Source organism: Jaculus jaculus, chromosome 1 (assembly GCF_020740685.1).
Source record: "Jaculus jaculus isolate mJacJac1 chromosome 1, mJacJac1.mat.Y.cur, whole genome shotgun sequence".
Classification (NCBI taxonomy): Eukaryota; Metazoa; Chordata; class Mammalia; order Rodentia; family Dipodidae; genus Jaculus; species Jaculus jaculus.
Genome location: NC_059102.1, coordinates 108253188 through 108270314, shown reverse-complemented (window position 1 = coordinate 108270314; position 17127 = coordinate 108253188). Strand labels below are relative to the sequence as shown.

Here is a 17127-nt window from a genome sequence, read left to right as displayed (position 1 = left end):
CCTGTCTCCAAACATATGAATCAGTTTAGTTAGCCAGAACCATACATATGGAGAGACAACCAAGAGAAAAAAGACAAAGATCTACACATTTCTCTATAATGCAGATCAACAAACTACTGTGCATTCAAACAGGATTACAAAGCAGCTTAAGGTCAAAAACCAATGCCTTAAACAGTTGTCCTCTGACTTGAGGACAGCAGTCATTACAAACTAATTATATTGTATCCTGTGTTTTAGTAGTGGGAAGGAAGAACAGTGTAAACATGGTATTCAGCTAAGAGTACATGTATAATTTTGACAAATTCATGTTGAGATAAGCTGACTTTTAAATTGATATTTGGCATAACTTTTTATCCCATGGATACAAACAGAATAGGAGGTTTATGCATTTGACTTCTCTATATGAGAAAAAGACCAAGATCAAAACCAAGTCAAATCCAAGTAGCCAGGCACTTGAGTCTAAAATTACTAATTGTTCACTATATAAACGCTCAATACAGAAGTGTCCAGTGCATTTTTCAAGTAAATGTAAACATTATAGCTCAGTGCAAAGATTCTGAGAAGGCAACCAGATTTCCATATACGTGGGAGAAAGCTAGCCTGATGGCAGTAGTTAAGTGGCTGCTGCTAGGCATGACTACATTGTGAGGGAACATGGCAATTCTTAAGCTAAGTTCAAATTCTGCTTCCTAGCTGTGGACTTTGAACAACATTCTCATGGGCCAGTTTTGGTGAGGTGGCAGAATCATCTATTAGAGGCCTGATGGAAAAACTGGTACATAACACTTGTACTAGTTAAGTCCAGTATAGTGAGATCTGTTTAGTTGAGGTGTGCATCTATTTCTTCTTTAGCTGCATTGATTGGTATTTCTGAAAGCCCCATCTGCTCTGCCCAGGTTGGGAAGGCTTCTCTTCCCCTTTCATTTGCCGGTATAACTATAGATTAGCAAAGCAGAAATGTTCACCTTTACAAAAGCATGTTGACTGGCATCAGTACAACTTAACAATTTATTATGAGGTATGATGTACAGTGAACATGCTACCCTTTTGTCTGTGTGAGCTCCACCAGAAGGGAGAACAACTGTTCAGTACTTGTTCTTACATTTGGACTTCCATCAAAATTGAATCCCCAGTTCAGTTTTTCCAGCTGCCATACTGAGATAGAGCAGAGGCACATCAATGAACAGTTTCTAGAAATAACAATTACATGTGAAGAGAGGGTCAATATGAAATATGAAGGGCCACAAAATTTTCTAGAATGTAGAGCAAATACAACTAGTCAAACTCCATTGTGTATTATGAAAGGATTACAAAACAATTTAAGATCAAATAAGGTTACCAATGCCTTAAATAGTTATTCTTTGGATTCTTGAGGCAGGAGCCATTTGAAATTAATTATACAGTGTGTGCTGGGTTTAAGAAAGGAGGGAGGAGGAACAGTGTAAATAGAGAATCTTTAGCCAAGGACCCACATTTTGTCCTTTGTGCTAGTACTTGCCACTAGATAACCATATCCTGCCTCAAATGACAGGTATTTAAAAGTCCTAGAAATTATCCATTGAGTGGACCATATTCTGTAGCCACTAAGATGTACTGTAAACTAAAGAGACTAATATCCAAAAATGAACAATGCTTAATGCACCACTTATTAGGATGTCACAGGTAAGAAAAGATATCAAATACACAAAAATGCTACCATTAATAGTAGGATTTTTAGTGATTTTTTTCTAAAGTTTAATGAAAAGTTTAAAACCCCTAGAAATTTGGAAATGTCAGATAGTTAATTACATAATTTTACAAAACTGCTTTTATTTGAGCCTCAGCAGGCTTAGGAATTAGTTATTTGAACTAGGCGCTACAGAGAAAAACCCAAACCTACATCTAATTCCAAGTACAGTTTTAGCTAATCTTTCTAGTTCTAATTGTACATTAGCACAGAATCACTATAGGACCTTGGACAAATCTCTCTCAAAGGCTATAGGAAATGACCAGATGCTTTAACACAAACTTGGAATTACCTGGAGAAATTTAAAAACTGATAACACCTATGCTCTAACTCAAGATCATGGTTTAAAATAACCTTAAAGATTCACAGGTGATTATGTTTAAGACAAATTTGGGAATTAGTACTCTAACAATACTCTTATATGCTAAAAAGGAGTGCCATAAGATATACAGGAGAAAATTTTTTTTTGAAAAGAAATTTTAAAATTTTAAATGAAGTATGCCTTCAGTAAAAACCACCAATAAAAAAATTACGATGATAAATCATGAAATAAAAAAGTTTTAAAAACATAAGTTTTAGTTTTTATTTCACCCATGTCTGGTTAACCAGGAGCTATGAAAAGTTAGGCTACCTGGTAATAAACCTCTCAGTTCTATTTCCTACTTTTAAGTTCGATTGCTAGTCTTTCTCATACCTCAAATCTTTGTTTTGTGCCTTAATGAGAAAAAAAATATCAAATTCACCACAGAAAAGTTGTATCCATTACATATATATTACATCATGGTCATCATCAAGTCATTGCTCTGTAGGGCAATTAGGGGTGATATATTCTTCACTGTTCTTTCCCTCCCTTGGTTTCCTTTAAGAAGTGAAAGGCTACTCAAGAAAGCAAACATTCAAACCATCAAAAATAAGACAAATTATTTTAAGATAATAATAATAAAAAAATTGACATGAGGGAAAACATGACTGTTAGGCCTGCAAAGCACAAAACTGCTGGAACACGGCTAGGATATGAGGGTCTAACTCAGCAGTGAAGAGCAGGTTCTCCAGGGTCACCATGTACTGCTGGATTATCTGGTGATGCTGCAGACACAGAAAAGAGGTGTTTGTGTCAGGTCAGGATGTAAGCATGTAAACAATCTCGTACATTTCCCTTGGCAGCCCACCCACACTGAAATGAAAAGATGTAAGGGGGGGTGGATATTGATGCTGATAGGAATAAAATGACTTCCTGAAAAGCCCCAGCATTAAGAAATTATACAGGGTGGGCTGGAGAGATGGCTTAGCGGTTAAGGCGCATGTCTGCTAAGCCTAAGGACCCAGGTTCAATTCTCCAGGACCCACATAAGCCTGATGCACATGGTGGCCCACGCGTCTGGAGTTCATTTGCAGTGGCTGGAGGCCCTAAGCCAACCATTCACTCCCTCTCTCCCCTTTCCTCTCTGACTCTAATAAATAAATAAAATCTTTAAAGTAAAAAAAGAAATTATATAGGGAAATGGGAAAAGGAATATAGCTACTATGTAAATATAATGAAGGCCATCACTTGCAGCTATTAATTACTGTTAGAGAACAGGTTGAGCCAGTTATCTCCAATTAGGGCAATATTTTGACTTAAAAAAGCAGTTCAGGCAGACTGACAAAGGATCCAAAGCATCAGGAAATAAAAGAACCTCTTCCATACGCTCTAGGTAGCCTAACTCAGGGAGCTTACCTCACTTCCATGAGCACTGTTGATTATGTGAACATGATTTTTAAGTACTTTTGTTGATTCAGTTATTGCTCCCTTTCTACATTTTGGATTATAGCTAGGCTCCCTAGCACCCTTTTATTTTATTTTTATTTATTTGACAGCAACAGACCGAGGGGGGGGGGAAGAGAATGGGTGCAGGGCCTCTAGTCACTGCAAACGAACTACAGATGCATGTGCTCCCTTGTGCATCTGGCTAATGGAATCGAGCCTTGAACCAAGATCCTTAGGCTTCACAGGCAAGCTAAGCCATCTCTCCAGCCTGGCACAAGTCTTTTAATCCCAGCACTTGGGAGAAGGCCAAGGTGGGAGGATCGCTGTGAGTTCCAGGCCAGCCTAAGACTATGTAGTCAGTCTGGGCTAGAGCAAGACCGTACCTTGTAAAACCAGTTAAAAAAAAAAAAAAAAAGCAACCCTATTTAAGCCTAAATATTCTGATGAACAAATAGTAGCAGCAAATGAACATGACTTAAAGGGGCCTACAGAAGCTACACAGCTTCCTGGCAATTATGAGGATTTATTTGTCTACTTATTTTGCATAGAACAAATTCTGGAAATTTTTAAAATAGAAAAACTTTGTGGCTGAGAAATAGTATTTGCCATCAACTCAAAGCCCTCACAAACCTGCAGGAAGATCTGTTGCAGTCTCTCTATACAGTTCTTATACCACGGTGTTAATATACTGGTCCCATCAGTTTCACATCGTACCAAGTGCTCGGTCAAGATCATGATAAAACGCTGGAAAGGATGAATGAAGTTCAAGAAGCATTAGCGAGAGAACGTTAGCATTTGAGGAAAAAACCTCCAAGAGTCCTCAAAGAATTGCTTGTTGCACTCTGTGCTCCTGACTTCTCATGATTCACTGCAATGCTGTAAATAAGTCTAGAAAGAAGACTGGTAATAATGTGAAATAGTACATCCCTTTTGAGTAATATAGACCTTTGGTACTGAACTCCTTATCCTTTTCTAGTAATATAACCTTGATTTCTATTCTAAGTAGTAGTTAATGTTTTAAAAAAATCTATGATAATAAATAAGAGATTAGACATTTAAATGCTAAGAAAACAAAACAACCATAGTGGCCTCCACACTGTAAAACTATTTCCATTGTAAATTTCTTAAGCTTCTCTGTAAATAAGCATTTTTGTGATTAAAAACAACATTATTTTAAGCTAAGTTACCTGAAATATGACAAGGAAGAGGTTCTTTTGCTCACTCTGAGCAGATTCTACTTTTTCCTGCAGTCTTTCTATCTGTTCCTCAAGGGCCCCATCTTTCCTGTCACTGCTTCTGTCTTCATCATCACTTCGCTGTAGAAGGTACAGAAACAAAATAAAAAACAAAACGGTGTATTAAATCCATAGAAAGTTTTTTTTTTTTGGTTTTTCGAGGTTAAGGTCACACTGTAGCTCAGGCTAACCTGAAATTCACTATGTAGTCTCAGGGTGGCCTCCAACTCAAAGTGATCCTACCTCTGCCTCCCGAGTGCTGGGATTAAAGGCATATGCTACCATGCCCAGCTAGAAAGTTTTTGTTTGCTTGTTTGTTTTATTGAGACACAGTCCTTATGTAGCCCTGACCGGCCGTGAACTCAGGATCCTCCTGGGGTTGAGATTTGTTTTCTGTTCTGGGGCGCAAATCCAAACCTCAAACCCAGATGTTAGGCAAATGCTTTATCACTGAACTATGGCCCTAGCCTCAGGAGAAGGGTTTTATGTTATATGTTTACAATGAAAGCTCTTTCTCTTACCTTTCTTATTTGCCAGGCTGGGAAATGTAGTGTCTTTGTCTTGGTAACAGCAGGAGGGTTTTGACTATATGATATTACTTCTTGACCACTGGGTCTTATCAATAAAGAGGAACTTGGCTAATCTTTCACATAATGTGTCACATGAAAAAGCTGGGCAGTTCCTCAAGCAACTCATCATCACCTTAATTAATCTAGACTGATTTTTTACATTTTTTGAATTATTACATGCCTTTGACTGTCGTGTAATAATTCGAAGCAGACTGCTAAAGAGTCTGTTGACAAAAATGGGTGCAACTATACCCCTCCCTATAAATCCTAATTAATCAACATGAAAAATATGAACAAGCTATATGGAAACCTACTTCTTTGCTAGCTAATACATATAATTAATATAATAACCTGACGAAATACTGCTAAAAAATGAGTTTCAGTAGAAGTATCCTGTAAGGGTAGATAATGCTGTGTCCAGAGGCCACAGACAATTTCAGTCCTAGAGATAGGATGGATAGTTTCCAGTAAGTTGTAGGAAAGTCCCTGGTGACCCCAAAATGTTACATGCTATTGCCAAGGCTTTTGGTTGTGCACCAGAACGGTAGTATTACCCTACTGCTGAAGATACCACATGGTTGGGCTACAGGACACTGAGAAATCAAGCTGCGGTTGACCTGGAAACCACCTACCTCTCTGTTGACTCTCTGTCAAGATGCTAGAAAGAACTATGTAGCCTATTGGGGAGGAAAATTCATCAACAGTCTTAACCAGCAGTGGACTCTGCAAGTTTTAAGGCTGGCCAGCCAGGCCACATTTAACAACTGGTGTAATGGTGACATGTCTGTCATATGGGGGAAATGAATTGCTCGCTAATTGGACTTGAGGCCCAATTCATGGGAGAGAATTCATGCCTGGTACTGAAAACTTAATCAAAAGCCTATGGCTAGGGAGGTCACAGACCCACTACTACTGTTGCCTGGCTAAATGAATATATTATGCCCACCAAACTGCCCCTAAATACTTATGTTTATGCCCATACTTATGCTACTCTCACTTTTGGTTAGAGAAGCTTCTCTTTTTAGATGGCCATGACTTCTGAAGAGATTCAAAACTCATCAAACTGCTAAGAAGTGGCAGCACTGCATGAGACATCTCTACCACACCTCCAAGGCTTGGGGACCATTACAGAGAAGGAGGCAGAAAATGAGAGACAAAGGAGGGGTAGGAGTGATTTGCAATGCTGTCTTCCAGACACAAAGTAGCTGTGGTATTCATGACCTTACAATGGCTGACACCACCTACACAACCCTGCATAACTGAAGGGGAAAAATAATCTTAAGATATGAGAGACTAGTTGGAAAGAAGGCCTTTGGTGTAGGAGGCACAGGGAAGGGGGGAAGGGGAAAAGGGAGGGTGGTGGGAGGGGCTTAGGATCTTATCTACATGTACACAGGTTGTCAAGTTTAAAACAAAAACTCAGCATATAACTTACTCTTTTGTGTTGCCTTGCCAGTTTCTCTTTAGCTTCTTCTAGCTCTTTCTGGATTTTCAGAACATGTTTGTTCATCTTACGAATTGTAGAGTGCAAGATTTCCCAAACAAACAATCTTAAAAGAAATGCAGCATCTGGTTATTGTATGTTAAGGTATACTTATTGTAGGGAACTGAACCAAGGATTTGTGCACAGTAGGCAAAGATCTACCAACTGAGCTATATCCCTAACTCTCTAGCCTATTACTCTTAAGGACAGATACAGCCTTTCACCCTTTTGTCAAAATAAGGCATGCTTGTCCAGCAGCAGTTATGATTTGCCTTTTATTGTAACTTGTACAAGTATCTGCCTCCACCCATTAGACTCTAATAAACTCCCAGAAGGCCATACCATGTACTGTCCTTGTCTATAAAAATGAAGAAGGAAACTATAAAAAACACTATTAGGTACCAATATAAAATATATTTCTCTTTTTGTTTATATTTTTACTTATTTTGAGAGTGACAGAGAGAGAAAGAGGCAGAGAGGGGGAGAGAGAGAATGGGCGTGCCAGGGCTTCCAGCCACTGCAAACAAACTCCAGACATGTGTGCCCCTTTGTGCATCTGGCTAATGTGGGTCCTGGGGAGTCGAGCCTCAAATCAGGGTCCTTAGGCTTCACAGGCAAGCGCTTAACCACTAAGCCATCTTTCCAGCCCTTATTTCTCTTTTAAATGTATACATTAAGTGTTGAGCTTTTCTTAACATGGAGCCCAATATGAGGCTCATTTGGCATACTTAGCATAACTGTTAAGTCAATGCACACTCAGCCAATTCTCTTGAGATATTCAAGAAATTCATTAGTTGATAAGGAACTGTGGTGTTAAAAATGAGATTAAAAGAAAAAGAGAGATCAACATGTTAGCTCTCACCAGACAATACTTCAAATGTAATAGTCCAAATACAAACATCATCTAAGTGCATCTTCTATTTGCCCTATAAATGGCTTATTTTAAAAAAGTAGTGACCACAGACTAGGTCTCCTAATTTCAGGACACAGTAGAGTAGATAATTTAGGTGGGAAATTATCAAACAACCTGACCATAAAACTCCAAGTTACTAGCAGACAGGATAAAAGAGCAGAGCACTTTAACTGTGGTAGAAGTCAGAGTAGGCTTTACAAAGTTAGAAATATTTGAGCAAGATGTTCAATCTCTAACAGCAATTTTAGAATGCCTGGGTATGAGGTCTTGGCTCTATGTGTCATTGTATACTTTGGGCAAGCAACTGAAACCTCTAAATAATGTAGACAATAATGGTAGTCACTCATGATAATGTCTAACACATATTTGGGTAGTCAGTTTTCTGAATGTTCTCAACTTTCATTTGTGAATGTCAACTTAGTTACTATAACAACCTTTGATCACACCTTGTCATCTTAAGATTCAGTGTATTTCAGACCAGTGTGCTCTGGCAATAATAGATACAGTGGAAAAATTAAATAACTGTGATAGATTTTTTCTTATTCTTTTGCAAATCAATGATTTGCTTCTGTTTCCGGCTTTTTGTCAATTCCTACTGTCCCATTCCTAAAATATGTGCAGTTTGACAGATAAAAATGGTTACTTAAAAAAAAGGTAGGTGGGTGTGGTAGCACACACCTCTAATCCCAGCACTAAGGAAGCAGAAATAGGAGGATTGCTGCAAGTTCAAGGTCACCCTGAGATTACATAGTGAATTTCAGGTTTGCCTGGGCTACAGTGAAACCCTACCTTGAAAAAAAAAAGTAGGAGTAGGGAGATGGCTCACTGGTTAAAGGTGTTTGCTTGCAAAACCTGCCAGCCTGGGTTCAATTCTCACAGTACCGGTATAAAGCCGTATGTACAAAGTGGTACATGTTTCTGGAGTTCATTTTTAATAGAGAAGGCCCTGGTGTGCCCATTCATTCTCTCTCAAATAAATAAATATTTTTTTAAAAAAACATTGTTACTAATATGAATTATTTTACAAATTTAATGTTCTCTAAGAATTTTGAAACATGTGTTTTCTTTAGTGAGCTCTTAATTCTGGTCCAAACCTAGTAAAGTCACGAGAGAGTTCTGAAGAGAAGATCCAGTTGGCTACTGCAGCACAGTCAACAATCTGTGTACGAATCATCTTATCAACTAGTACAGCAATCATCTACAATAAGAAAAGAATTAGGGTAAATCACATTTATGTGGGAAAAATAGTAATAATGTCATAGAAATAAAATAGGAAGGCTACAAAAATGACTTTTAGTTGTAAAGCTGACAACCAGTTTAAAAAGTAGGACTACTGTTTCTGGAAATAGGGTTTCATGTAGCCAAGGTTGGCTTACAACTCCTAACTCCTGATCTTCTTGCTTCCACCTCCCAATAGCTAGAATTACAGGTATGTGCCACCATTCGTGGCCTAACCAATAGGTCTTAAGATTCATTGCACCCTGTCTTTGAACTGTCCTATAGAACTATAAGAAACACTATGTTACCAATAAAGACCGAAAGACAAAAATAAAGTTTATTAGCATGTACTTCAATGCCTTGTTAAAATACACAGCTTAAAAAATAAAGGTACCAAGACTTGAAAAATCTAGATCTTGTTCGTACAAAGCTAGCTGACTAGATAATCATCTACTACTCAATTTGTAGATTGTCAAGCAACACACATCTAGTATGTGTGCAGAAACCACAGTAAAATAAACCCAGTTACACTGCCTTTTTAAAGAATGCACCAATTCACTGTTCCTACAACATCGACAAATTTTATAGAGCTGAAAAAATTCTAAAGGAAGAATCAAATTTAATTCTCCTATCTGCATAGCCAAGGCTTCAACTAATTAATTTTTACCTGTGGATGGTTCCTCCAAACCTCAAACATAACTCTCAGCACGTGTAACTTTCCCTCATCACTTTCTGCTAGGGTTTTGAAGACTTCATGAAACCTTTGGGTAATGGGGGAAAATAACACATATCAGCTAATTCAATGTTGCTCAAATTGCAATATAAAATATAAATGTAAAATAACCAAATATTGCAAATATTGACCATTAAGGATATAAAAGATGATCAGGAATCTGGTCTGTAAGGAAGCTACCACAAAATTCTTTTATTTATGGATTGATTGATTGATGAGGGAGAGAAAGGGAGAATATGAACATGTCAGGGCTTCCTGCCATTGTACACAAACTCCAACAGATGCGTGACTTTGTGCATCTGGCTTTATAAGCAAGCAAATACCTTTATCCACTGAGCAATCTCTCTAACACAAAATTTCAGAGCAATATTTGTATGCTCTAGTTTTTCAGCTTTTTTTCTTGTTTTAAATAAATATTTTTACTTAATTGTAAATAGAGAGATGAGACAGAGAATGGGTGCACCAGGGTCTCCTAGGCACTGCAAATGAACCACTTTGTGCAAATTTGGCTTTATGTGGGTATTGGGGAACTGAACTCAGGCAGGCAGCCTTTGCAAGGAAGCATCTTTAATCACTGAACCATCTTCCCAGGTCCCCCTTTTAAATCATTCTTTAAATTTTTGTTTGTTTGTTTGAGGTAGGGTTTCACTGTAGCTCAGGCTGACCTGGAAATTCACTATGTAGTTTCAGGGTGGCCCTGAACTCACGGCAATCCTCCTACCACTGCCTCCTAAGTGCTGGGATAAAAAAATTTTTTTTAATGTAATTTATTTGCAAGGAGAGAGAAAAAAATGGGTGCACTAGGGCTTCTAGCCATTGCAAATGAACTCTAGATGAATATGCCACTTTAGGCATCTGGCTTTTCGTGGGTACTTTGAACCTTGGACATTAGGCTTCACAGACAAGTGCCTCAACCACTAAGACATCTCTCCAGCCCTATGTGATTGTTTATTTTTACTTACTGCATATGTGTACATGTGTATAGATGTGCAAGGGTCCCTTGTTACTACAAACAAATGTCAAATGCTTACACTACTTTTTCCATCTGGTTTTACATAGGTGCTGGGGACTTGAACCTGGGTCAGCAGGCTGTGTATGCAAATGCCTTTTATATACTGCCATTTCTTTCTTTTTCATTTTTGCTTTTTTGGATTCTTGACAAATCAAAAAGATGTGTCCTTAGATGCTAAATTTTGGGGCAGACTCTCATTTCTGCTTACTCTCCTTTGCAAAGATAGTTAGATAGGTTAGGAATCTTCTAACAGTTTGACCTAGGTTCTCACCAGTTTCTCTTAATGTCTATTGAAAAAACATAACTTCCATGCATGTATGCAAGCTATGCATGCAGATGGACAGAAGCTAAAGGAAAAGAATTTTTAGACACCACCACCAAGCCACAATGTATTAAATTATGTAATACTGTGATTTTTATATGCAACAACTGGCGGCAAAAAATTACTACAGCATTGGCATTTCAAAGTTTGTACTTACTTTGCAAGAGCACTGAAGGAGTGACTGAATGATTTGGCTGCTAAGTGTAGTAGAGTCTGTACAAAGACCTCTATTTTCAGTGGGTTAAAACTGAACCTTTCATCTGAAAAATATTTTACATTAAGATTTTTTATTTTTTTTTAAAAAGGTAGTAAGGTAGTAACAAATTCTATGATGCCACACCTAGAATGCTAAGCAGATTCTATACTCTCATTCAAGTGATAATCACACATTGATATATCTTTCAATAATAATACACAATAAAAGTCCATCACTTATTTCAGGTACTCAAAATATAAATATAAGCACTAGTTTAGTTTAATTTTTGTTTTCTTTTGTATGTAGAATGTGTTCTTAGTATAAGCTACTTCACAGGTATTTATTAAGGGGATAAGGCTAGGTTCTAAGAACACCTGATCTATTCCTTTATGAACACCACATAGGATCTATGAGGAACTCACATTGTGCCAGAACTTTATTTATGCCTTAACTTGGCCTGTGCATAGGTCCATTGCAGACATATGTGATTCTCTTACCATCATCATCATCCTGGTTAGGATTTGGTACATCTTTCAGAATGCTGAAGATTTCATCATTGGTTGCCTTACTTTTAAAGGCAACAGACAAACAGAGTGCCACAGAATGTCCAGGAAGAGAATCTAAACACAGAATGGAGGAGAAAGTAAACAGAGTGCCACAGAATGTCCAGGAAGAGAATCTAAACACAGAATGGAGGAGAAAGTAGATCAAGCCAAAAGATTATAAATCGTTAGGTTGAGAAATTAAAAATTAAACCTGGGCTGGAGAGATGGCTTAGCAGTTAAGTGCTTGCCTGTGAAGCCTAAGGACCCCAGTTCGAGGCTCGATTCCCCAGGACCCAGGTTATCCAGATGCACAAGGGGGTACACGCATCTGGAGTTTGTTTGCAGTGGCCAGAGGCCCTGGCATGCCCTTTCTCTCTGTCCCTCTATCTGCCTCTCTCTCTCTGTGTCCTTCGCTTTCAAATAAATAAAAATAAACAAAACAAAAAAAATTAAACCTAATCGTGTTTTCATCTAAAATAGAAATAATTCTTGTTTCAACACTTTTTTTTTGTTTTTTGGTGTTTTTGACGTAGGGTCTCATTCTAGTTCAGGCTGATAGGGGAACTCACTCTGTAGTCTCAGGCTATCCTCAAACTCATAGCACTCCTCCTCCCTCTACATTCCAAGTGTTGGGATTAAAGGTGTGTGCCCTCACACCCAGGTCAACACTTCTTATGAGCACTTTACTAACTGAAATTCAGAGTAAGAAGGGTGGCGATCTTTAAGACAGTTAACAACTGTCTTAAATTAGTCCTCAACTCTCCTTAGCCTCTGTAAAGCTCAAAAGCTTTCTTTTTGTCAACGATCCTTTCTTCCTTCTTTCCTCTGGGCCAATAGAAACTAAGTTTGAGTTTAAACAGGTAAAGGCTGCCAACTTAAGAGTGGCTATGTGTTGTTCTCTTATTTTGAGTCCACATACCTGGAAAGTCAGATGGATGCTTACATGAGGTGACCTCACACGCATACTAAGAGCTACGGTGGTGGTTTGATTCAGGTGTCCCCCATAAACTTAGATGTGATGAATGTAAGTTTCTCCGGCTAGTGGCAATTGGAAATTAAAGCTTCCTGGAGGTGGTATATTGTTGGGGGGCGGGCTTATGTGTGTTATAGCCAGTTTCTCCTTGCCAGTGTTTGGCACACTCTCCTGTTCCTATTGTCCACCTGATGTTAGCCAGGGGGTGATGTGCACTCTCTGTTCATGCCATCGTTTTCTCTGCCATCATGGAGCTTCCCCTCAAGCCTGTAAGCCAAAATAAAGCTCTTTTTTTTCCCCCACAAGCTGCTCTTGGTTGGGTGATTTCTACCAGCATTGTGAACCTGACTGTAACAGCAAAGTGGTACTGAGAAGTGGGATTGCTGCTAGACACCTGACTTGAGTGGCTATGGCCTTTTGGAGCGAATTTTCAAGATTATGGAAGGATTTGAAGCTTTGGCCTAAGAGATGCCTTGCAATGCTGTAAATACAGCTTGATGGAGTATTCTGGTCAAAGTTGAAAGACCTGAATGCAGTAATAACTATGGACTGTGGAGTTTGGCTTATGAGGGTGAAAAAGAGCTTTGCCTGGACTGGGCTAGCAGTTTGTGTGGGAAACTTGCTGTTACGCCTGTGTCCTGAGAATCTGTACAGGGTTGCTTTGCGTAGAAATGAATTGGTGTGAGCAGAGGGATATGGCACAGAAAAAAAATGTTCAGCTGCAATTGAGAGATAACAACCTTTGAGATTGGGCGAGCTGATCTGCACTGGGGCAATAGCAAAAATATAGACTCTTTTGAAGGGGCTTGAATGCTCAAGGAGTGTCTTGTTCTTCAAAATCTGCTTTATTTCCCTCTGGATTCACAAACTAGCACCCTACCTGGTACTGTGGAATATAAGAAAAGCAGGAAAAAGAGGGTCACTGAGTTTACAATACAGTCTTGTGTTTTGGAAATGGCCATGGGCAGTGTGAAGCAGGTTTGCTGGATGCCTGCATGGAGACCCCATGGGGCCATGAGGATGAACCTTGAATTGCAGTGGAGACCCAGTGGAGATGCTGGGACCATGAGATGGCTGCTAAGAAAAGCTGCCGGCCCAATGAAGTTTCCCAGGATTGTGAGTAGCCTAGCTGAAGGGGCGGAATTGGAATGCCAGCGACTTGTTGCTGGTTAGAATGATCAGACTTGGAGATTTGTCACTGGCTAGAGTTATTGGACTTGAAGCTAGAGTTTAAGGTTTGCCCTGGTTGTTTTAAATCTTATATTGGTTGAATATTTCTTTGCTGTGCTCCATGCCGTCTTTTGCAGTATGAATGTTTATTCTGTGCCATTTTGGGGTTTTTGAGGTTATTTTTTGGTATTATGACCCAGTTAAAGGACCTTGACTGTGGGGATGTATCATGTACGGTTATAAGTTTAGGAGGCCCGGGGCAGAATGTGGTGGTTTGATTCAGGTGTCCCCCATAAAGTTAGATGTTCTGAATTCTAGGTTCCCAAGCTGATAGCAATTGGAAATTAAAGCCTTAGGGGGTAGTGTATTGTGGGGGGTAAGCTTATGGGTGCTATAGTCAGTTTTCCCTTACCAGTGTTTGGCACACTCTCCTGTTGCTATTGTCCACCTTATGATGGACAGGGGGTGATGTCCACCCTCTGCTCATGTTGTCATTTCCCCCTGCCATCATGGAGCTTCCCCTTGAGCCCATAAGCCAATATAAACTTCTTTTTTTCCCACAAGCTGCACTTGGATGGGTGAGTTCTACCAGCAATGCCAACCTGACTGCAACAGTTTATAATTGTTGAATGCCAATTGTATAGAACTTGTTTTAGGATAAAGGCATTACCAGGATGACAGGAAATCTACTTTCCCTGTAATGTAGACAGCAAGGTAATAAAAAAAACAATCTTAACACAAGATCATATAAAGTATGAGTTAGTAAGAACCTGTAGACATGTACTGACATAGGACAGTCATGTAACTAATGCCTGCCATGAACTTTTCCCTAAAAGTAGGACATGTTGTAAAAACAAAACAAAAAACAAACAAACAACAACAACAAAAACAAACAGAAAAAAACTTCAGTACAAACAACAAGACTCACATCACACACAAAAGAATGAGAATCCTTTGTCACCAAGGAGTTTAAACTTAAGCTAAGAATCAAGACATTTACCTTAGAGGCAGTCAGAAAGCATGCTACAGGTTAAAATATAGTTAAGTTACAGAAGCAGTATGGGCTAGACTCAAGGGAAAAAAACAACAAGAACTAGAGACAGAAATGGCTTTCTATACTGGGGTAAAGGCCAAGGCAAGAAAAGGCAGAGTTCTCAGATAATAGAGGATCTCCATGCAGCAGAAAATGTGAGGCACATAGAGGTGCTGGGTTAGTGCAGTCTGAACAGCACAAGCTGGAAAACACTGACATCTAATTCTGCACCAGTGGTCACCACTGTACATGTCTTTCTTAAGCATAAAAATATTGCAAAGCAAAAAAAAAACCCAAAACCATAACAAGTTCTAGCCTATTGGATTCATAGTGTAATCTCAGAGACAAAGTGACTAAAAGGTAAGAAAGTCCTCATTATAAAATTATAGGGGCATACTACCATGAGCCCTAGTATTCCCAATACCAGATATGAATTTGTCATATGGTATCAATTAAAGCAATCCACATCATAACAAGCAAACACTTTCACATTAGTACATTCTAGGTATACATTTATCTTGTTATCTTTGGGACATTTAAAATGTCATGGGGATAACACTATCAACAATATAAAAAGAATAGTTATAATCTAATAATAACTAATTAGATTATAAAAAGTCCTTAATATTGTGGCTAGTGATGGATTACTTTTCAAGTAGAGGAAATAAAAAGTCCAAGAAAAGTTAATTTCTCCATCCATAAATAACTGACTTCAGAGCATGCTTGCATTGATACTTTTGAAAGACAAGAATTTGTCTTTGTTATATTACTTACTGCTACTTTCATCGCCATACTTGTAAATGCAGGTTGGGTTTGCAGGACATAGAGTTGAGAAGGTAGGAGGAACAATATCTAAGATACGCTGATGGTAAGACAACCTGTAATACAAATAATTAATAACTTCAGAAATTATCTCATCATTTTTTATCCTTGGTAACACCAAACTTACCTGAACAGCAATATTATCTAAGACCCTGAATTTAGCTGATAATCAGTAAATGGATGAGCAAAAATCCTTTAGGTGTCCGAATGAGTCAGCAGAGGAAAACTCTAAGGCCAGCTTTCACACACAATATACTGTATAGTGAGGTGTGGGCTAGGGGACCCACAGGCCTGGTGGCTAGAGATGGGAAGTAAAGTAGGGTAGGTGGAAGAGGTAAGTCAGTATGGCTGGGACATTGGTTGTAAAGCATCAAAGAAATATATTCATGAAGGATAATAGAAGCCAAGTTCCTTACTATCTAAGGAAGCATTTGCATATCATGACAAAGAACAAGGCTAGAAACAATACGCTGGACTGAAGTGAAGAACAGACACATACACAGGTATATGTAAAAATATTTACAGACGTGTGTATTTGTGTGTTTACTGAGGGCCTAGAACAAATAATACCACAAAGACAAACATACCAAGAGCCAATATCATGGCTCCTAAAAACTATATTCTAACATTAGAAATTAGGAGTCCATGAAAGTTGATTCTAAAGGAGGGCCAATGAAACAAAATATGAATTAGAAAAATCTTATACCATCAAAAAGTTTGTAGCCTATCCCCTGCCAATTTTTTTTAGCCTAGTTCCTGACTAAAAAATGGAAGTTGGCAAATTATCTGGATTTAAGAAACTGTACTGTAGACATGCATCATAAATGCAGAAGATAAATCCTTCTAGAGAAATAAGAAGACCTAAATGAAGAAGAAAACATAAAGAACTTACCTCATACATTTTTCTAAAACTTCTCTTACAAACTTTGGTTTGGGGCTTTCAGGGTCTTGAGTAAGACAATCTGACCTAATAAAGAAATGTAGTTTTATAAGTTCTCATATATAATATACATATACTTAACATGTACTAAGTATAATTTTCTTTTACTACTTAATCTACACACAGTACTAAATGTCAAAGACTTCAGATAGGCATTTTAGTTTTAAGTATGATTTTAGAAGCAAGGATAAAACATTAATTACACTTACCAATCTTCCCAGCTCCAACGGAACTGAAAGTTACTGAGATGATGAGAAAACCAATTAATAAACCTACATTGGGGAGTGGGCAGGGGTGAGGAGAAAATGAAAAATAGAATTTAGAACAGGAATTTGTATAATTTATATAATCTTTCACAAAATAAACCCTGCTTTATGATTGATAAGCACACCTGTAACTCTATCTTCTCCTGCCTTAATTAACTTCTTTCCTCAGCAAATCCTCTATGACTTGTTCTTTTCCCCCTGAGGTGGGGTCTCACTCTAGCCCA

At 38.3% G+C, this 17127-nt stretch overlaps 1 protein-coding gene across 1 annotated transcript in view; it reads right to left on the bottom strand.

Annotated features, from left to right (window-relative positions):
- Positions 1–989: 989 nt before the first annotated feature.
- Positions 990–17127, bottom strand: part of Ncbp1 (nuclear cap binding protein subunit 1) — a 54027-nt gene continuing 37889 nt past the window's right edge. Inside the window, exons 13-23 of the mRNA XM_045145250.1 lie at positions 16847–16909; positions 16590–16664; positions 15650–15753; positions 11652–11774; positions 11116–11218; positions 9559–9652; positions 8768–8871; positions 6713–6827; positions 4661–4789; positions 4104–4217; positions 990–2812 (exon numbers count right to left, since the gene is read on the bottom strand). Of these exons, the coding sequence (XP_045001185.1) occupies positions 2699–2812; positions 4104–4217; positions 4661–4789; positions 6713–6827; positions 8768–8871; positions 9559–9652; positions 11116–11218; positions 11652–11774; positions 15650–15753; positions 16590–16664; positions 16847–16909 (1138 nt within the window). The 3' untranslated portion in view covers positions 990–2698. The remainder of the gene's footprint in view (positions 2813–4103; positions 4218–4660; positions 4790–6712; positions 6828–8767; positions 8872–9558; positions 9653–11115; positions 11219–11651; positions 11775–15649; positions 15754–16589; positions 16665–16846; positions 16910–17127) is intronic.